At 42.4% G+C, this 22,528-nt stretch overlaps 2 protein-coding genes across 3 annotated transcripts in view; one reads left to right on the forward strand and one right to left on the reverse strand.

The window, feature by feature from the left end:
• The window catches only part of SPHK1 (sphingosine kinase 1), a 34,155-nt gene extending 23,448 nt beyond the window's left edge, over window positions 1–10,707 (forward strand). The window contains exons 4-5 of the mRNA XM_088133406.1: window positions 4,503–4,618; window positions 9,407–10,707. Of these exons, the coding sequence (XP_087989532.1) occupies window positions 4,503–4,618; window positions 9,407–10,235 (945 nt within the window). The 3' untranslated portion in view covers window positions 10,236–10,707. The remainder of the gene's footprint in view (window positions 1–4,502; window positions 4,619–9,406) is intronic.
• Window positions 10,708–10,828: 121 nt separating this feature from the next.
• Window positions 10,829–22,528, reverse strand: part of UBE2O (ubiquitin conjugating enzyme E2 O) — an 86,233-nt gene continuing 74,533 nt past the window's right edge. Inside the window, exons 15-19 of one of the 2 annotated variants that reach the window (XM_088133398.1) lie at window positions 21,263–21,929; window positions 20,514–20,650; window positions 19,429–19,632; window positions 18,521–18,578; window positions 10,829–17,169 (exon numbers count right to left, since the gene is read on the reverse strand). In XM_088133398.1, the coding sequence (XP_087989524.1) occupies window positions 16,421–17,169; window positions 18,521–18,578; window positions 19,429–19,632; window positions 20,514–20,650; window positions 21,263–21,929 (1,815 nt within the window). In that variant the 3' untranslated portion in view covers window positions 10,829–16,420. The remainder of the gene's footprint in view (window positions 17,170–18,520; window positions 18,579–19,428; window positions 19,633–20,513; window positions 20,651–21,262; window positions 21,930–22,528) is intronic. The other variant, XM_007431846.3, reaches the window with a different exon arrangement.

Below are 22,528 nucleotides of genomic sequence, written 5' to 3' on the forward strand. Positions count from 1 at the left end.
AACTTTTCTTTTTAAATAATAAAAACTCCTAACCTGCTTTCAGACTTTAGCCTCCTTTTCTTAGCAGAAGGCCTCGCTCTCAGATTAATTCCTCCATGCTACTCTGAGTTTCCCCTTCTTGTATAAGATATTAGCTGTTGCTGCTGCTGCTGCTGCTGCTGCTGCTGCTGCTGCTGCTGCTGCTGCCGCCCCTCCTCTGCAACAAGTAGAAGTTGCAATGCTTTTAAAAAAATATTTTACTGGTGAAATAAAACAACCAGAAGATATGATGAAGTACAACCATAAATATAACAATGCTAATAAAATCAGAAAAGAGTATACAGAATAGTGATTAAACGAGAGACATTTGAAGAAACTAAAAATATATCCATAAAGTGTTAATATAGAACTAGCTCAATTCTTTAACATGTTATTAAATCTAACCATATAGACCATCTATTGCTCCATCTTCTCAGTTTCAGTACAATAGGTTATTTCAATGCAACGATATTTTATTTTAATTATTTTTTGTTTATACATCAAGTTTGTCACCGCCCATCTCATTAAGTATATAATATACTTAGACCCTTAATATTCTATTATTTAGGTGCCTTAGAGAAGTTGCAATGCTTAATCAGGGGTAGCAACAACAGAACTGCGGCACAAAGGCCTTTGTTTTTTAAGCTACCATTTTAATATACTGCTCAACTACATTTAGCTAAGTAATGTTTACATGTTGAAACTTCAAATGAATTGGTTACATTTGGGGTGGAGATTTTCTTTCTCTTCCACTTTTCTACTATGTTCATAACTATGATATTGGACCAATAAGATTTGATCTCCTAACTAATGACACAAAAGTTAAACTGGGAATAAATAGTTTTCATTTTCACCTTTACAAAGATGGACTGAACGTATTTGTAGAGATGCTGCAGAGAGCAGAATCGAGAAGCTACTTGGGCTTGTCCTTTTGCTTTTCTAAAAGAAAAGAATTTCCCTCATCTTCACAGTTGGGGAGAGTTCCTTGAAACATTTCAAAGAGGAAGCCATGAGTCCAGATGATTGTAAGTTCCCATGGTTTTGGAACAAATCCCCCCACCCTAAATTATCTTGGCTCTGGATCTGATAGGGTTAATTCCCTTTTATTGACTTCAGTGGGAGCAAAAGGAGTAGTGGGAGGGGAATGGAGGTGGGGGGGGGAGAAAAAATCACTCCTCCCCAGGGCTTTAGGACAGAATTTTTGCCACACCTTACTAGAACTCCTCTCAGTGTTTCTGAACAACATACTCTAATCCTCAATCAAGATTCCTCAGTCAAGATTCCCCACTTTAGGAACAGAAGATTAAACAATTGTACAATTTCAATGGCAATGCTGAATCCAAGAAGTAGAATACAGTGAATTTTAAGTTAAGTCAGATTAATTGGATTGGCAAATGTCAAAGCCCTCTTGTAGCTTTGTCATAAGCACTACTGACGAGAATGTGGGGATAGCAAGAAGAAGCTTGTCATTACTGTGTGTGTATGTGTGTGTGTGTATGTGTGTGTGTGTGTATGTATATATGTATGTATGTATATGTATATGAATATGTACTGGAAAAACATATGGGAGAAAGAGAAGACACATAACACCAGTACAAAGTGGCTGCAGGACCTGAAAGAAGACCACAGCAATCTCCCAGAACAGGAACCAGTCACCATCACAGTAGCAGACATCCAATGGCGGGTCAAGAACATGAAGAGCTGGACAGCACCTGGCCCGGACATGATCCACACCTACTGGCTAAAGAAACTAACAGCAGTGCATGAACACCTAGCAGCACAGATGAACCAACTGCTAGCAGCAGGCTCCCACCCAGACTGGCTAACACAAGGAAGGACAGTGCTGATCATGAAAGACCCTCACAAGGGAACAGCATTGTCCAACTAGTGACCAATAACTTGCCTCCCCACAACATGGAAAGTCCTATCAGGCATCATAGCCGCCAAGCTACAGGACCATATGGGCCAGTACATGAGCACAGCTCAGAAGTGCATTGGGAACAACACCAGAGGCTCAGAACACCAGTTGTTCATAGATAGAGCAGTTGCCCAAGACTCAAGGTCTAGGCAGACCAATCTGAGCACAGCCTGGACTGATTACAGGAAAGCCTACGACTCAGTGCCACACACATGGATCTGTGAATGCCTGGCATTATACAAGTCAACAGGACACTAAGGACCTTCCTCAAGAACTCAATGGGACTGTGGAAGACAACACTGGAAGTCAACTCAAGATAGCTCACACAAGTGGCTATCAAGTGTGGCATATACCAAAGTGATGCACTGTCCCTGCTGCTGTTCTGCATAGGCTTGAACCCCCTCAACCAGATAATCACAAGGACTGGATATGGGTGCAAGTTCAAGAGTGGAACTACCATCAGCCACCTCCTCTACATGGATGACATCAAGCTGTATGCTAGGAGTGAATGAGACATCAACTCACTGATCCACCTGATACGGATCAACAGTGAGGACATTGGGATGTCATTCGGACTGCAGAAGTGTGGCTGGATGGTAGTAAAGAGAGGGAAGGTAGTTAAGACTAATGAGGTGGAACTACCAGCAGGCCATATAGCAGACATATAGACCAGCTACAAGTACCTTGGTGTCCCACAGTCACATGGGAACCATGAGGAGGAGGCAAAGAAGACAGTAACATCCAAGTACCACCAAAGGATAAGACAGGTCCTGAAGAGCCAGCTCAATGGGAAGAACAAGATCCACGCCATCAACACATACACCCTGCCAGTCATCAGATACCCTGCTGGTATAGTGAGCTGACCAAAGGAGGACATGGAGGCTGCTGATGTGAAGACCCGGAAGCTCCTCACAATGTACGGAGGTTTCTACCCCAAGTCCAACACCCAGAGACTGTACACCAGCTGGAAAGAGGGCAGGTGGGGTCTGGTGAGTGTCAAAATCACTGTCCTGGATGAAACCCAGAGCATCCAGGAGTACATCAGTAAGATGGCACCCAAAGATGAGCTGCTGAGGGAATGCCTGAGGCAGCAGCAGACATGGGAGGAAGTTCAAGTGGTGGAAGTGCCATGGCAAGACAAGCTCCTGCATGGAATGTATCATCGACAGATAGCTGAGGTGGCTGACATTGGGAAATCTTACCAGTGACTGGAAAGGGCTGGACTAAAAGACAGCACTGAGGCACTGATCATAGCAGCACAAGAACAGGCACTAAGTACCAGATCCATAGAAGCAGAGATCTACCACACTAGACAGGACCCAAGGTGCAGATTGTGCAAAAAAGCCTCAGAGACAGCCCAACACATAGTGGCAGGGTGTAAGATGCAGGCAGGAACAACATACACTGAGTGGTACAACCAAAAAGCTGGCATTGTGTACAGGGACATCTGCACAGTGTATGGGCTAGCCCCTCCCAAGTCCAGATGGGAGATTCCACAGAAAGTCATGGAGAATAACAGGGTTAAGATCCTGTGGGACTTCCAGATCCAGATGGATAGACAGGTACTGGCCAATCAACCAGACATAGTGGTAGTAGACAAGGACCAGAAGACAGTGGTAGTGATAGATGTAGCAGTGCCAAGTGACAGCAACACCAGGGAGGAGTATGAGAAGCTGGAGAAGTACCAGGGCCTGAAGGAGTGACTAGAGAGGATGTGGAAAGTAAAGGCCAGTGGTGGTAGGAGCACTTGGGGCTGTGACTCCTAAGCTGGGAGAGTGGTTCCAACAGATCCCAGGAACAATAACAGAGCTCTCTGTCCAGAAGAGCGCAGTGCTAGGAACAGCTAAGATACTGCACAGAACCCTCAAACTCCCAGGCCTCTGGTAGAGGACCTGAGATTGAGGAAGACCATAAGGGGGTGAGGGGATTTTTTTTTGACAGATAGAAACTGTTTATATATATATTTTTTACATATATATTTTATACACACACACACACACACACACAGTTTATACACACACGCGCGCACACACACACACACACACATAGTTTCTATCTGTCATGTGTGCTTAAACTACATCTTACAGTGCTGAATGCTGGTTGCTGAGAACAGGGTCTTTCAAATTGTGTTCTGCAGAACCCCAGAGTTTTGCAACAACTTGATGAGGTTCTGTAAGGGCAAAACAAAGAGAAAAGCTTGCTCAGATGCACCTATTTGCCTCCTGATTAGGGGTTCCAGGATTTTTTTTTAACTAACAGTTTTTGTAGCCTGAAAAAGTTTGAAAAGCCCTGGCTTAGAAGTCCCAGTGCCTTCAGTTCAGTGAGACTTATTTCCAGCCTTGCAACTTGAGTATACTGTAAAGGCTGACCCAAGTTTGAATCACAGCTCCTGAGTCTGCACCTCTCTTTCTTGCTCCTGCAAAGACACTTTGCCCCAATATGTATGCTGAAAGTGACTGGACGTTTTGGTAGCGACCTCCCTTCGTTGCAGCTGAAGCCCAGGTCAGATGCAAAAAGAGACTTTCTTGGGCTTTTCCTCTGACCAGCTGTCATCTGTGTCTTGCAGGTGATCAATGGCCTGATGGAGCGTCCTGACTGGAAGAGTGCTATCCAGAAGCCGCTCTGCATTCTCCCAGGAGGCTCTGGGAATGCTTTAGCTGCTTCACTTAATCACTATGCTAGGTAAGGCATCTCCCAAAGATTTCTTGTACTGCTTGTACTATTACCCGGGGCCATCCCTACTGTTAGGCAGAATAAGGCAATTGCTTTAGGCAGCACAGATGAGTGGGTGGCAAGAAAGGAAATGGAAGGAGAGTCACTCTGTCCTCCAGGCAATATGGTCTCTCTTGAGTTGGCCTTGACTTTTGGTGACTTCATGGACACATCCCTGTGGTTTTTCTAGCAATGAAAGGGATTGCATCTTCTGGACGTTTTTAAATTTCCAACTTGATCTACAACCTGGGCTTTCTTGATAGTTTCCCATCCATTTATTGGACTGACCTTGATTAGATTCTTGAGATTAGCCAAGATTGGCTAGGTACTGCCCCTGCTTAAGCTGCCTTTAAGTAGAAATATACTTAGACAGATTCTGCACCTCAAATCCTGTAGTGAGAACTCTGTGGCAAGATGTAGACAGCATCCTTTTACTCTGCTCACCATAAAGAAAGGGCACAGTAGCAACCTGAGGTCTATGATCTGGCCACTGCCAGATGGCAACCCTGTCTGATCTTCTTCCATTGGTGCCTGAGAGTCTGTGAGCCTTTCTGATTGGAGAAAGAGTCATCCCTATTTCTGCTTTGTGAGGCAGCCATTGGTAGAGGAGTTTCACACTGAACCTTCCCATGACAGACATAGTGCATAGTATCTCCTTGGGTTGCTATCATATGTCAACCTAAAGAGAGGTGGGGGAGGTTGTTCCCTTGCAAAGCCCCCTTAATTACTAGTCCTTGGCTCAGCTTTCAGTAGTCTTCCAGGAACTATGGCAAAGATTACCCCTCCCATGTCCCTCCATGCTGGCCTCTGCCCTTTGAGCAGCAGGCCCCCTCTTCCATCTGCTCTGTGGCTAATCCCCACCTCCCCCCTGGGCTTCACTTTGAGGAGGGAGGGTGAATGAGGTGCGCTGAGACTTTCTGAATGGACTATTTTCCTCTCTGTTGAGCTGGCACAGCCACCTGGCATTCTCTAAGATAAATGCTCTGGCATCATCATGGCAGAGAAACAAGGCTGGGGGACAGGTCTGAGTCCAGTCAAACTGAACCTCAGGGGGGAAAGTGAGTCACTCTTAAGCTTTGGATATATTTCAACCCAGCCTTCCCCAGTATGGTACATTCAGAAGCTTTCGACTCAGGTTGGGAGACCATCAGGTAGAGAAAGCTGTTCTAATTATTCACTCCTCTGATCATTTTCCCATCCCTTTTCCTCACCCCTTTCTGCTCTTTGAGGGCTGTGTTTCAGTCTTCTCCCTCTGCACCTGCATCTGGGTGCTATTAGTAGAGCTGTACCTCTGAATCCTAACACCTCCAGGAAATCCCTCCAGGAAAAAGGACACTGGGGGTCTTCATGATGGTTAACACTACTTGCCAAGGCTGACAGGAGTTGAAATTTAGAAGGCATCTGGTTGCTTTCCCCTGCCCTAATCAGTTCATTGAATGTCTGGAGTTTGATAAATGAGCTAGGATATCTCAAAGGAGTTCTTTAATCCAACCACATTGTCTCTAAGAAAGGCTGACCAGCCATTTTAGGAAGTTAGTTAAAAGTGCAAAGCAGTGAAATCTTAAGATCTTCCTGTTGCCATTGGCATCTGGTAATGCTCTGAGGTCAAAATGGGATCACCTTCACTGGAGGAAGGGTGGAATGCAAACTGATGCCTAACATATCTTAGTTACGCAGAAATTACTTTCAGAATTATGGTGAATGGTAATTCTCCAAATTATTCTTGAAGGAAATTATTTGTTATTGATGACTGTGCTGCAGCAATTATTTTAAGATATGTACATATATGAATAGAATGGAATCAGTTACTTGATCTTGGTTATTTAGTTTTAAGCTAGATTTCTCCAACAGCGATGTTCTTTTTACATGAGTTGGATCTCAGCTACCACCCCCAACACCTGGCATTGCCCAGGCTAGTGAAATATACTTCCTTTGTTTTCTATCGCGAAACTCCATTGCTGATGGTGCACTTTTTAATGGCAGTACTCCTGTTATGCTCAATGGCCTTGCTCCCGGGTAGGCATGAAATGTATAAGCCCTCCTATCAAGGTTTTATTTTTATCTTCCTTCAAAGAAATCAGGGTCATCAGGAACATGGGCCTCCCCACCCTTCATTTTATGGCAACTCTGCCCCATTAAGCCGAGAAAGGGTGACTGTCTTAAGGTCATTCCACGTGGCCTGAGTCAAACTGGATACACTAATTCAAGGCAAACAACCAGACACAAAATGGCCAAATTTAGTAGTATGATTTCTTTAAATTTTTATTCACAATTATGGGTGGGTGTAGGTTTGAAAAGGAAGGCTTCTGTTCCTATCCCTTTAAGCGTCTCAAATACTGGAGAAGAAATGGGTCTCCGGTGGGTCTTTGGAAGGTTACAAGCTGAATTGCCTTCCCCACGCCCTCAAACGCTGCTCATCACTGCTCTGATCTCTACTCTCTACTGGGCCCCAAGAAGGAGACTCCTTCTGTCCCAGCAGAGGGCTTTACTAGAAAGAAACTGAAAGTGTTTAATTTATTTGATCTCCTTATGCCCCACTTGCCTCCTAGCTCCTTTGCTCTCTGTGACGATCCTTGCTGTAAGCAAGTCCAAATATTCTATTTTTCTCTCATACTCTTTTAACTACATTAAGGAAGAAGCATATGCTCAGGTTATAGCTGTTGCACAATCACCCCATACTTCTACTTCCATTGTTCTAACCTACCCACACACTTCCTGATTCATATGCATTCCTGTTGAATCATTTCCCTCTCTCATTCCCTCAAACTTCCACCTGTAATCCCTCCCATCACTGAAAAATCCTGTGATGGTGTCTTCAAGAAGGGTGCTACAAAACTACCCTCATGTGTCAGAGCCTCCCACCAATCATCCGCATACAGTACCACCATTGCCACCCCCTACCATTTTGACACATACGAACACTTGTTCTCATTCCAATGTTACATTTAAACTGAAAAACCAGTCATGCTGAACATCCATTTTAAGGCAATTCTTTTACTGAGCCTCCTGAATGCTTTCTTTGTGTGCGCAGGCGCATGCCTTTGAGTCAGTCTTGATCCCAGCAATTGCCTGGACAAGTCCCTGTGGTTTTCTTGGCAAGATTTTCGGAAGTGGTTTGCCATTGCCTGTTTCCTGGGGCTGAGAGGGTAACTGGCCCAAAGTCACCCAGCCAGCTTCCTGCCAAAGCAGTACTAGAACTCATGGTCTTCCAGGTTCTAGCCTGCTGCTTTAGCTGCTACACCAGACTGGCTCTCACTGAATGCTTACAACATAGCAAACTCTTTTTAAAGCCATCAGTAGGCCTAAGAAGGGTGTTGCCTTAATGTGGCTATAAGACTAAGCCGGCAATTGGGGGCTGACTTGGTCTTTTAGAGCTTAGTTGGTGCCAGGGCTCCGCCTTGACCTTCATTTTCACATATTGGAGCTTCCTTCTCAAACCTGTTCAGAATCAATATAAAGGTTCTAGAATGGCGGCGATAATGCCTCCCTTAAGTCAAGTGCAACTACCGAGACTCTCTGAACTCTGGTTATATTTATTAGAAGGAAGGTTAAAGTTACCAGTGAGCATTCAGTGAAAACTTTGCTTTCAAATGTGGCATAAACAGAGACAATTCATGACAGCAATGCCCTCTTTTGGATTTTTGTTATGGTGGCATGGAAGTCTGCTGCTTGTGTGAAGATGATGCTCTCTGCATTTCTTCTTTCTTTTATTGTTGAAAAATTAGATACTCGTTTCTTCAGGTTAAAAGAGGAAAGTATTGGACACCTATCAGCTCCTTGAAGTTGAACAGCATCATTACCAGCAGAGTGCTCTAAGCACTGTGGAGCATGTCCATCACTAATATTCAAGGGAGAGTTATTGACAACCTTCACCCCTAGCCTGGTCTGCTACTGCTGTGGCAATGGCATCTTGAATCTTATTTGGGTTGCTAGAAGGGCCTTTTTGCTGAAGGCAATTTGTAAGAGGGCATATATCAAGAACCCCTGAAGTGTTAAGCGAGATTGGACTAGAATTTCTATTATCTGTGTACTAGGGTTGCTACTCACTCCCTCATTGTAGAACTCTCATTGTATAACCTTACCATATGAAAGTAGCATCACATGTCATTCACAGAGTATCTTTAATCCAGTAGGTGCTGCAGTGAGATCAGATGTTCTTCCAAGTTCAATATTCTTGCATGTTTCTGATGGGAGAAGTCAAGCAAAGGAGAACAATTCTGTAGTAGCACCAGCCTATAGAAAGAGACACAGTTCTCTCAGGCTGTGGGCTGCCTTTGGCATGTGAATGACACATTTACAATCTCACTGTGAATGCGATTATGCCAGATGACTTTTGTCACATTAAAACGTTTTATCTTGGTGGTGATGTTTGGAGCGACTGAGAGTGCACGAGGTGCAACCTTGGCATCAAAGAGCAGGGGAGGACCTGGGATATATAGGAGAGGAGGCTGCTCAAATGGCAGCTTATGTTTCTTAGAATATGCTTATCCTAAATACATTGGAACAGTAGTCCTGTGCTAGTTTTCTGTGCCACTTTATTTATACTTCTCCCCATGGGTGGGCTTGCACATCCCACTCAGCAATGAAATGGCTTGGTTAAAACTTAGCATGATGTGTGAACCCAAACTTGCAATTGTAGATTGGGGTTTATAGTTCAATGTTATGCCCAAAGAGTTACCAGGGCATGTGGAATGGCTTGTTCAAGAAATCATGGTTTAACCTGGGCTGTCATTCCCTCTCTTCCCCTCCCCCTTACAGCAAGGGTCATTTCACAAAGGAAGACCTGTTGATGAACTGCACGTACTTCTTATGCAAAGGCCTGCATGCTCCCATGGACCTCGTCTCCCTCTGCACGGCCTCAGGCAAGCGTCTGTTCTCCTTTCTTAGCTTTGGCTGGGGTTTTGTCTCTGATGTGGACATTACCAGTGAGAGGTACCGCAAATTGGGTAATGCTCGCTTTACAGTGGGCACATTCCAACTCCTTACCTCACTCCAAGTTTACAAGGGCCGTCTCTCCTACCTGCCAGCCGAAGCACAAAGCCCTGCCTCAAGTTCCTTGCCTCCTACAGGGGCCAATACCTGCCCTTCAGCTCAGCATCCTCACCAGGTCTCCACTGCTAATGGGAAATCACCAGTCCACATCCTCCCTCCGCCTGCATCTTCCCTCCCAAAGGAGGACTCTGTGCTGGAAGACTCCTTGTTGGTACCCTTTGAGCAACCAGTTCCCAAGCACTGGACTGTTGCCCCTGACGAGGAGTTTGTCTCTATAATTGGCATCCATCAGTCCCACCTGGGAGCAGACCTTGTTTTGGCTCCCACAGCCAAGCTGTTTGATGACGCCATCCATCTCTTCTACGTAAGTGCTGGAGTTTCCCGGATGGGAATGGTCAAGTTCTTCATGGCCATGGACAAAGGGAACCACTTGGCTCTTAACAGCCCTCATCTCCACTATGTGCCTGTGAAAGCCTTTCGGCTGGAGCCCCTAGAGCCCAAGGGCTTTATGACAGTAGATGGTGAAGTGTTGACATGTGAGCCAGTGCAAGGACAAATTCACAACCGACTAGCCCGTATTATTAGTGGTTCCTGAGTAAGGATCAGGAAGAAGCGGTGAGTGTTGGAGAGGGTTTTGTGACACTATGGAAAGTGATGGGATCTCCAAATACTGCACCTATTCAAAACACCATCAACACTGTTGACAGTGATAATTCTCAGGGAGAGCTTGTCTTTCTGTGCAACTTCTAATTGCAATGCAAACAGCGGGGGAGCTTGTCTTCTGGTAGTAGACGACATTCTCCCTCAGCTGCTGTGCAGTGAAAGAGGCAGTTTTAGAGTCCCCTTGCTCTGCATTGCTCTAGCAGAAGGAAAGTATTCCTTCAAACTAAACCAAAGCCAGTTCCCGCACCCTTCTTTCAAAATCAAACCCTGCCATAGCAGAAAACCTATCATCCTGATGTAGTGGCTGTTTGGATAAAAATGGCTCAATCCTATGCCACTTTGAGGACCAATTTTAAAATTTTGTAAGGAGTATAAAACACATACATGCCTAAAGTTGTGTGATCATTTATATTCCTATGGAGAAATGAAATAAAGATTTATTTTGAAAAAGAAAAAAAAGTAAAACTAGATGTTTGTAATCTTGATGCTGTGATTTTGGATCACTTTTATTGGAAGGCAAAGTACTTAATGTAACATTTAGCCAACTTTATCATTCAACTGCAGATAGATAATTGAAACAGCCCTCCAACTTTCTCCAGTACAGTACACTTCTCCTTCAATCAGATGCATCTTCGATTACCAATTCATAGTTTATTTGCATAAAAGTCCAAAGTGGCACCTTTATGTGGTCATCTTCCTTGCATATATTCCTGATTAACATTTATAGTACACATTCCATCTGACAAACTAATTAGACTGTTAGATTATAGACGGTTGCCAAAAATGGAGGGATATGCGGCCAGCTTTTTTCCATAGCCTGCTGTTTCCTGTTAAAATATCTTCTAATGCAAACAACTGCTAGCTAAAGACAAGGCATTTTGGGGAGGAGGTGGTGGTGTCAGGGCTATCTACAACTAAAATTGGAGCCCAAACTGCTATTATCACTGATCTAAAAATGCAAAAAATGGACAGAAAGGACTTGCACTTCCCAGAATCTCAGGACTGTGCAGTGTAAAAGTCATAATAAGAGTTTGGAGAATGAATGCTCTAACTGTACAGTTGCTTTCTACTTAAACTCAGGTCCTTGATAGTTGGACTGAGTTTAAAATACAATATAGTAAGTAGGCTGAAAGTGCCTTTAAAGCAGAAATGAGAGTTTCCACTCATCCACACTAATGTAATTCTCTGAAGAATTATCAGTTGGCACCTGTGTGCCCCCCAAAAGGTAGAGTCAGACTCTGGTAAACAGATCAGAAGTCTCTGAGTCCCAGAGGAACTTAGGGCTGTAGTTTACCCAATTCTGTTGTGACAAGATGAGTGCAGCTCTTATGATCCAAATTGTAGTAGTGTAGATAATGAAAGAGAAGTAGACAAATGTGGAGTGATCCTGTTCCCACAAACCACTCTGTGAGGAAAAAAAAATCCCTATACTTGTGTATCAGATGGATAGCATTGATTGCTGTCATAGAAAAACATCAGATCTGAGGTTATATAAAGTATCTTTAAATAGAGTCAAGCTCAAGTCCTGGGGACTTCATAAACACATTCATGTAATTTTATTGGCAAGAATATAAAATTGCTTTGTCATTGCTTCCTTTGGGGATGTTTATTCAACTTCCAAGTCTAGTGGACAGCCCAGGTACTCCCTGGGGATCTCCCAGGCAAGTCCAACCCTGCTTAGCTTCTCAGCCCAGACAAGGTTGGCCTGGTGTTGCCACCTGCCAAGTAGGTTTTTATTCTAGTGCTAACTTTATAAGGGTAGAAAATACTACATTGGCTTTGAATGGCTAGAGATTAAGTTTTACACATATGTGAATGCCTTTTTACTGAGCTTTCTTATGAATAGCATTTCCCCTGAGATCACTATGTACAGATATAACAACTCTTCAAGAGGATTTGCTAGAATCTTGAAGTCTGTGTGTAGCATCTACTTGGGCTTCAACAGTTTAATATTCGGCTGGCTTCTTACACATTTTAAAAGCAATACATAGCATATGCAGGTTGAGTTGGCTTCCATATTTGGCATGTATTACAACGTAGTGGAGACTGTACCCTTAAGATGAGGCATACACATCTTGTATTTGATAAACATTGGCTTTGCTGAAATAGCTAAGTTACCAGGCTGGTTACTACAATGTAATTTCCAAAAATCAAGACAAACGCATAGCGTAAAGTATTTAAAGCATAAAACAGGATGTGGAGGCCAGATAAATACATCAGTACAAGCAATTGCTACTTAAACAATCTATTAGGAAAAGTAGACAGACCACAGGGCACATGTAATGGTCACTGGGACATATAGGCACAGAGAAAAGAGAACCAATTTCCAGTGCAAAATCATGCTAAACATAAGGGGGGTAGCAATGGGGAGACTTCTACCTGCCCCCCCTTTTAAAACCTTGGAGTCAAATAGTTGCTGCTTTGATGACTTTGACAAAAGCATCAGCTGTAGGAGAAACATCTGTAATTCAAAACAGTGAACCATTATCCAGTGCAGACTAAAACTCAGAAATGATTCATACTGGCATACTGAGTCGCAAGAGGAAAAGGGCAAAGCAGCTGACTTGTGTTCTCACTGACGAAACCTAGTTTTCATATCATACAGCTGACATGGCAAGTCTGTGCCTGGCTTGTACCATTGCAAGGAGGTTTTGGTGGTTAAAAGAAAAAAGAAAAGCTTGGAGCAGCTTTTAAAAGTGCTACAGTGGATTGACTCTTTCAGGTAAGAAGCCTCTGTTGGCTTCTTTGCTTCCCAGGCCTTTAAGAGGACAGAAACTAGACAGTCCCAAAGGGTGTGTGTATGTGTATCCTCCGAAATATTTGTTTTATGAGGCCATTATTTATTCCAGTTTGAAGACAGTGTGCATCACTTCAGATTCTGTTTTTTTAATAGTTAATGGATTTGTCCAGTTATTGTATCTTCAGTAATAATGTATGTTGTGTTCTACAGCAGAGGTGAAGGTTGTGACAAATCAGTCATTAGGGGGTGCCTTTGCATCAAATCATGGTATTCTCACATTCTCTTGCTGCTACTGCTAAAAAAGGAATTACGTGCAAATTTAAAGAAGCATGATTATTGTGCTGCATAAGTTTATGTATGCTCTGAGAGGCATAAATGTGCCTCTCTGAAGCAAAACTGACCAGGGGTAAGTGTAGAGGGAGAAAAAGGCTCTTCTGACTGCAAAATACACAAAAAGGAATATGATACAATATGCAAATTAATACGGCAACCAAGAGAAGTGGGATCATTTAACAGATCCAATGACAATCAGCACAATTATTGTCGAAGCCTCAGCTGTGATAAAGGAAGCTGACAGCGAAACAGAGGAGATGGCAGAGTTTAGCACCTCGAAGGTTTAAAGGCAAGAAGCAGGGTTCCAGAGAAACCCTCCAAGTGAACGTATTGTAGTTTTCACAAGACATGGATGGTGCTCCCGGGAAAGACACGTCACTCAAGGTCTTTTGGCATGCCGACATCCCTTTCAGAGCTTCAGGGATACATAAATCTGACACTTCAAGCTGAAATGACACACAGCATGAACAGCCAAACCTATGAACAGTGGCAAATGTAACGGCAAGCTACTTTCTCTCCTTTATTACTGCATCTTAATTAGCCAAACAAAATTTGCCAGTAAAAAAAGATTCATCACACAGTACTTTATACATATATTGTAAGCAACCAAGCATTCACAGCTGCAAAAGTAACATACTCCTAAGCATTGCTCCAATATGACAGCTCCATTGGTTTTAAATACTGTACAGAATCAAGTCTATACATTTATTTTTGTAATATTTCTTTCCCCTTCCCTCCCCAGCACTTAACAGATAGAGATTTTAATTTATACATCACAATCATGTGGCCCATCTCAAGACTAACAATATGCCTCATGCTTTGGCTTCTTGGTGTGTATGTATAAGCATCTGTCTCTTGGACAGTCTCTTCACTCTTGATTACAGACATACACCCAAAAAAGTTACACGGTTGCAATACGCCCAGTGGCAACTGCATAATCTAGAGCTTCACATTATCCAATAGCTAAGGGGGAGAGACGGGATGTAAACTTCTGTGCATGCCTCTGGTAAGGGCGAAGAACAGCAAGGGTAAAGGGACAGTGCTTGATAATGCAAAAGGTGTCAGCAGGTTCCAAGGAGGAAAGAATAAGCAAAATCTTCTCATGTTAGAAAGCTAGGATTTCAGGCAAAGTTCTTCATTGTATTTCGAGAAAGGTGGCTCTCCTGTAGCTTGCGTAATTACTTTTTCATGACTCTCGCCTTATTAAAACATCTCTCAAAACCAGCTGGGCAGTTACATTATTACAACTTGGAAAAAGGCAGACTTTTTAAATGGGTCATCACATTAGGATAGGCGGCTGGTTAATTCTCTCTGGGGGAGATGAGGTATCATTACCTTATCTGCATAAGAAATGTGACAACACATCAGAACAGAGAACACTCACCGTTTGCCCTTCTACACAATTAACAGAGAGCCTGCTAATGCAGGCAACAGGCCCTCTTGCCAAATTCCTCTCTTGCCACTATTGTTGACCTCATACAATGACTATCAATTTAACTATTCTGCATTTTTATTAAGCTGGCCTCTCTTCTGACCCATAATTGCCTGGGCCACAATAGCTTGCATGCTGCAAGTTCTTAAAACAGAAACCACTATTTCTCCAATCTTAATCTGCAATACTAAAATAACTCATTCACTACATTCCAAGTCAACACAAGACTCGCGTCATCTTCCTCAATATTCTCCAAGTAGATTTTTCTCCTGGAAGGATGACTGAGAGGGATATCTAGGTCATTATCAGAGTAGGAATAATAAGGGTAAATATGTGTGAAGCCATGCAAAGATGGAGGAAACGCCAAACGCAAAATAGACTATAATTCTGTTCTGAATGCAGGAATGTGGACAACTAACCAACTGAAATTTGTTGGAAGAATGCAGTTTCACTCTCTGCAACCACTGCTTTGTCACAATGCCATTCCTGGAAACAGCTAAAGCAAATTATACATAATTTGGGAACCATGAATAACATTAATGAAAAGGATATGATTTTATTTAAGATGCTAGACCCACTGTCTACCAGAATGTAGACTTTGTTGCTGCAGAGTTGATATGAATCCATGGAGATAAAGAGTCAGGCAGAGTTGCCACTTTGCAAGCACATAGGTGAAAGTGGAAATTCAGAAATATGGTTTGCACCATGCGATTTTTCGAGTAGCATCCTGAGGTACCTTAGTGTTCATAGTTGAGTTAATAGTAGAATGTTCATGTATCTCAGGGAACAGTGGACTATGCTATATGCACTATTCCCCTTCAAGGCAAAGTGGAACAAGATATGCTATTCAGAAAAAAAATTGTACACTTAAGACAGGCTGAAGGTTCCAAGCACTCACTTCATCAAGGACAGCTTGCCTAGCGCTTACTTGCTGCCTCATGGTTAAGAGGTTAAGCAATCAAGAGATTAAGCAAACTGCTTACATTTATCACTTGGTGGCTTTCGTACAGCAAGTCCCCTTAGCTCTAACAGACATAGTCAACAGTGAAAACAACTAAGAATGGTGCAGAGCAGAAACGTGGGCTATTCATTTCCTTCTAGACTTTAGTGAAGTTAGATCAGAAGGTAGAAGAACACTACAGTATTACATTTTCCCACTAGATACTGAATAAGGATCTTCCAGGATTCAATCAAAAGCAGTCCCCACTGTCAGCAATATCCACAGCACCCAAGAACTCAAACAGGGAAGGAGGAGTCACTTCACTGAGTAGAAGCTGAGAAGATCCAATCCCAACTTCACTTAAGTCCTGAAATGGAAAGATCACAGCACCTCTCTTCACAGAATCAAGCCCCAGGGGGGAACATCATTTGTGTGTAGAGGGGTGGGGGTGGGGGGAGTGAGTGTGCATGTGCTCAATCATCCTGTGCATCTGGAATGTGAAGAAAAAGACAGCCTAAAATGAGTTATGGCATTCTGCTTCTCTATAACAAACCAAGCCAAGGAGGAAGGGGTGCAGTGAGACAGTCTATTTATTGTTAACAACTTTTGCTAGGTTCTTCCTCCCTGTTTCCCCCTTTTTTCTGTGTGCCTGTCTGTCCCTAACCTGATTTTTTATTTATCTTCTGTCCACTCTGGGATACTGGCCTCTACTAAGGCAGCCCGGTACTGCTGCAAGACACCACGGATGCTCTTTATGAACCCTTTAGACAATGGAAAGAGGGGGAACCCAATATCAGGGTAGCCGCTCCTCTCAGGGAGAAAGCTCCTGTAGCTCTTTCTCCTTTTCTTTGGTTTCACACTTGGCTGAACAGCAGAGTCCTGAGCGGCTTTACCCTCATCTGTTACGTCTCTGACAGAATGCGCTTCTCTGGCCTGGCCCATACTCTCAGAGTCTGAACACTGATGGGTGTCACTAGCAGCCAGTGTTGACATTCCACAACCAGAGTCTTCCAGCTCCTCCTTGCCATCAGAGAGTTGGCCAGCTGCTGCCGCAGCCCCTAACTCTTGCTCTCCCAATGGCCCCATACTGTCTACAGGACTCTCAGCCAGAATGTCTCCTGCTGAATGCACAAAGGAAGACTCTGCCAGACCGGCGTGATCATGACTCCTTTCCACCAGTTCATTTGTCTCCACCCAGGACTCAATACGGTGGACCAGGCGCCAACCATTACAGCAGAAATGCTCATAGATCTCCTGCTCAAAGACTTCTACGGGCTTGCGCAGCAGTTGCATCATTGACTGCACCACACGGATCAAAGCCATCTCATTGTAGCATCGGCTGTTTTCATAGCCCTCTTGTAAGCCCCGGTCACTGTCAAAACCAGCCTCATTGTAATAAGGCTCATTGACTAGGATAAGCCCTAGTAGTAAAAAAAAAAAAAAAGTGGGAGCGGGGAAGGGAAGGTAGAAAATAGTGGGAGAAATAAGATATTTAGAACATGTATAATTTGGAAATGTACATGCATGATGATGGGGCACGTTTTAGTTCAAACTATAATACACAGCTGGAAAAGAAACAGAATATACAAATGCATCAGGACAATGAACATACTGTACTGGAATTTCTCACCTCTAAGAATAGAGAATAGAGAATAATCTCTATTTTGGAAAGCCATATTTTTTCAGACTATTTTTCTAAAAATTGTTTAGGGCTTGGAAGTCAAAATAATCTGCATTTAAAGTAGAATTGCCCCAAGTTTGAATTATTAACCTCAAATCACTGGGTTCTATTATTTTGTGAAGTTGAACTCTCCAACCATGCAAACATTTGATGAAATGCCATTACAACACAATTTCTCCAAGATTTTGGAAAACAACAACATGTTCACTTTCTGGAGAAGTTTGAGGAATAAAAAACTCTACCAAAAGAAATACAAAAGGAGAAAATTCCAAATGCTTTTTGAAAATGTTATTTTAACATGAAGGTCATTAAGTTTTGGACTAATGCCTTCTTGCTTTTACTTTTTCAAAGTACTTCTAAGAAAAAGCCCTACTGCAGCTTTTTCTTCTGGGGCCTCTTTATATTATAATAGCAAGTCAAATGTTCAGGTTTTTCCTGCCTCCCATTGTTAAGAAAAACAACTAGACAATGTGGACACCCTCTTAATATTAGAAATTACCTTATTTTTTAAATTAAACTCCCCCTAACCTCTTTGGAGATACTATTACTATTATTATTACTAGCATAGAATGTCACTCCACAAGGAGGAGGCATATTATATACATGGACAAATCACTACACAGTTCTTCATGAAAAATATGCCTACTGTTCTCTAGACATACAAGAATCTCTGAGGATTTAGAGCATACACATAAAGGTGTTCCAGTCTGCTCCCTGCAATGAAAGTCTGGGGTTCTTAATTACATCTAATTGCTGCACTGCTTTTTACCAAAGCGGACTGGATACCTGCCAAGAATGGCAGTGATGGAGCATCCATGAGTAGCAAAGGAAGCACCATGCGCATCAGCCAGGTGTTGCTTTGCTTTTAACCACAAGCTCAGGGAGCTACCTGCAGTTAATTCTCCACACTGGCAGGTGTCCAACTAGTGACAGTGGCTTACCTTTCAGGGCATGAAATAAAAGCATGGACATCACTGTTCTTGGGCAAGGAAAACCAAGCTGCAGCTTGGCCAGCCAGAAAACAACCTTCTTCTGTCTATTGCAGTAGGTTTTGACCCAACCTTTCCCTCTACCATCTTACTGGAATTTACCTTGGATTGAGATGAGCACCTGGAGAAGGCTAGATTTACTGGTCCATCTCTCTGTGCCCTGGAATAGACAAATAACAGCAAGCAGTTAATTCAACAGCAAGGACTACATAGCATTACAACACAGCAGTAACTGAGTCACAACAATTTTTAAGAACAAGGCATTTGAACTGATCCATGCTCTGCTGACTTCCATTCCTACTACAAAATTACTGTTCATATGAATGATGTGAATGCTCTTGTGTCTGGAGATTCTGGGTAAAACAAATAACCGTGAAGTACTACTGGGGCAAGGGTGGCCAATCTATCTTTCTTCACATCTCTAATCCAAAAATTAATTACTGTAAGATAGAGTTCCAATATATACATGATGCCCATTGAAAGACAAAAGAAGGTTAATCTAACTGGAGAAATAATAATAATAATGAAGGTGCTGTAAGGAACACACACATTAAGTTTATATTAGTACAATTTTCTATTATCGGAAGAGTTCAGTGGTAAGCATTCATACAACTCTTATGAGCGGGTGGGTGGAGGAAAGGGCATTTATGGAGAAAGAACTCTGAAATGAGTTGTGAAGAAATTCTTTCTGACAACAGATGTTGGTTTCATTTGCTACATTCTGTTTATCTTTTGTATGAGCCAACGTAGTGACCATTATGAGAAGCAGATTGCTAGATAAAAATAACCTACTGCAGGCCCTGTACATTTAACTGTAGATAGCTACGGACACCATATAGTTGGACAACATTGTGGATTAGAACAGTACCTTTGAACAGCAGACACAGTAAACCAGACTTGCTGTTTGAGCTAAACCACTGAAGAAAGCACTGCAATCGCATGAAATTTATAATGGGATATTGAATGACCCAGGTCAAGAGTAATATAGAAAAAATCAGCAGCAGTTTTACCTTGCCTATCCATGTGCCCAGAAGGCTTACGCAAACCTTTCCATTGTCATACAAATTGGGATTCAGTCTGCCACTGCACTGGGAGAGGTAACGGAAGAGTGGGGGCACAGCTGGATAGATATTGGGGAGCTGGATGTCAAATAAAAAGAGGCCATCTTCATACGGTGTGCGCGTAGGTCCTTTGACTAGTGCTGAGAAGAGATCCTGTGAAGAGGCTATGTGTAAGCCCATGCAATAATCCACAAAGATGAACCAGAGCTAACTAAGAAATGCTATATCCAACCCTATTAGGAAAATGCACATAAGCATCCTGTTTGGCTTCCACCAGGCATCAATATGCTTCGTATACATCCCAATAATTCATGCCAGGCTGAACTTTGACTGAAAGTCCAAGAAAAGCCTTCAAAGAAAACTTCTGTTCTACTAAGCTGGGCCTGTTCCGCAGTTGCTGAGTAACACAGAAATATTAGCCCATACCGAATAAAAATACTACTACTAGGATAACTGAGAATACATACTATCTTGCTGAGACTAAGCAGGTAAGAGACCTGCACAAAATCTATATGAGATAGAGATATCTTATATCTACATCTCCTTTAGTTCCATCATGGAAAGAAGGAAGGATATACAAAATGTAACAAATCACACTGGACAAGCTGCTAATATTTGGCACCTTTCCAGAAAAAAATACAGAAATGAATACCTTGGGACAGCCATATTAATTAATTCAACAAATGACATAGTTCCACTACATTCAATAGCTATCGGCCAAGCTATATTAACAACATTGTATTGGCAAAGTTACTGAATTTAACTCCTTCCCCTCATATACACAAATTCAGGTGCTTGTTTACTGTCTTTACAGAACAAATGTAGCTGTTAGTTTTAATTGCCTGCTAGTAAATAAAATGAATTATTTTTTTCTTATTGGTGTAACAAAAAACACAGATTTTTTTCCATTAAGAAATACCTTAGATGCACAGAGCCATCATTATTTTTAGGATCCTACCCAGAAACAATTTTAAAAACATAGGATACACCTTTCTTGATGGATAGTGAAGTTCACATAGGTTTATATGACTTACCATTCTGTCTTCAAATGTTTTGACCATGATTCCATCTGGCAATGAAGTTGCTAACAGAGCCATTTCTTTCCTCACTGTGCTGAAAAACTTCTTGGCTTCTGGAGGCTGAAATTCCATTTTCTTAAAGGCATGGCTATCTAATGGGGCAAAAAAAAAATTGAGGTAAGAGATTACAGAACTTTTCTCACTTTCCTTTGCTCCTAACATTTGCCAGAAACTTAATTTATATAATAGGGTTATTAAAATAGACAAAAATGACTCTGATATGCTACCCCTGTAATTGGAAACCAACACTAAGGTTATTTACAAATAAGGTATCTTCAGACTGGTATATATTTACATACCCTTGGATTGTCAAATGATACACTGTCTAGCCTGATCGGGGATCAGTACTTTATCAAAGATCGTTGAACTGAATGCAAGTCACTAAGGCTCCATATAAGACAAGATGAAAGTTACGAGAAGAGAGATACACAGAGAAAAATTCCAGAGAGAGGTCAAGAGTAAGGGTCCAGACACAAACCTAATCTTATATTTTACACACTGGATCATATATTTAGAGAGAAAGGGGGCCACTATAACTTACTTTCAAACACTGGCTCCAATAAAACAGAATGACAAATTTAGGGCATTCCAGAAATTGCTGGACTTTAATTTCCCTGACATGGGCCATGCTGTGTGGAGCTAATGGACTGCAGCATTGCTAGAATGCCCTGAGGTCTATCCCTAGCCCCACTTCTATAACTGACCTGGAGCACACTCTAACACAGAAAAGACTTCCCCCTTGGCACTGGTGAAGGTAACACCAGGCTTGCCTCCGCTCTGCTGGCAAAGCACTGGGGTTTCACTGGGCCATTCTGATGCCACTGGTGTCTGTGTCTGGGCTTCTCTTTCTTCTTTCTTCTCTGCCTCTGCCATTGCCTCCATCTTTTCTTCTTCCACAATAGCTACATTGTCCAGGGTCTTCTTCAGATTCTCCTGCAGTTTCTTTATATCATCTAGAAACTTCTTCTCCCGAGTAGGCTTTTCTGGTTCGACTGTGGGAGAGGTTGGGTAGCCTGTCAGCAGTTGTTCAACTGTCATATTCTTCAGGCTCTCCAAGATCTTGATGGCTTCCTTCAACTCTCGGAAACTCTTTGGGGTTCCTTCCTTGCCTGACTTATCTGCTGCTAGATCAGCCACAGCCATTGCCACAGCACCTTGTACTTGTTCCTCTACCCTTTTCACCTCTTCCACAGGTAGTTCCTCAGGTTCAACTTCCTCAATTTTTGTGTGGTCATCTTCCATGAGGCCATTATCTGTCTCCCAGCTATCACTCTCGTCTTCCCATTCATCTGAAGAAGCACCACTAGTGCTACCATCTATGGAATCAAGGTCTGTCTCTTCATCCATTTCAGATTCTATATTGTACAAGTGCTAGAAGGCAGAATGAAAAAGAGGAAGAGCCTCAACACATGGGAAAACACTGCAATGCCATTTTAATTTTATTCCATGATAATATATTCTGGCTTTCTTTTATTAAAAAGGGATCAGCCACATTAACATTTCTCCATTCACGGAATACTTCAAAGACTGAACTCCCACTGGGAGGCAGACCCTACACAAGTCATAAATATGGAATGCTGAACCAGTACATTATCTCTGGAATCAAGGGCATCCTGCGTTAGTTGGAGCTGTTTGAAAAGAGGCTAACTAGTGCTAAGAGCTTGCCACAGATCAGAGAGCAATATGCATTATCTTTCTATACTGAAGCCCCTAAGATAGTGCATTGCTATAACAAGTTATCTTACTTACCTTTATGTTATTTAACTTCACCCTTACTATTTCTGCTAAGCTGTACATTTTATAAGACAATAAGACATGAAAATCCTTGAATTATTCCAAAATGCCTGTTATCTTTTTCTCAGACATTGCTCTGTCAGTAATGGTTGATCTGGATAATCTTTAGTTGCCTTACTTCACTGGTACAGCTCAAAAGGAGCTAGTATCCTTGGTCTTTTAAGGAATGAGTGATC

This window comes from Python bivittatus, unplaced genomic scaffold (assembly GCF_059951505.1).
Source record: "Python bivittatus isolate LINGU-HERP-01145 unplaced genomic scaffold, Pbiv_v1 ctg000080_np1212, whole genome shotgun sequence".
In the NCBI taxonomy this organism is placed as follows: Eukaryota; Metazoa; Chordata; class Lepidosauria; order Squamata; family Pythonidae; genus Python; species Python bivittatus.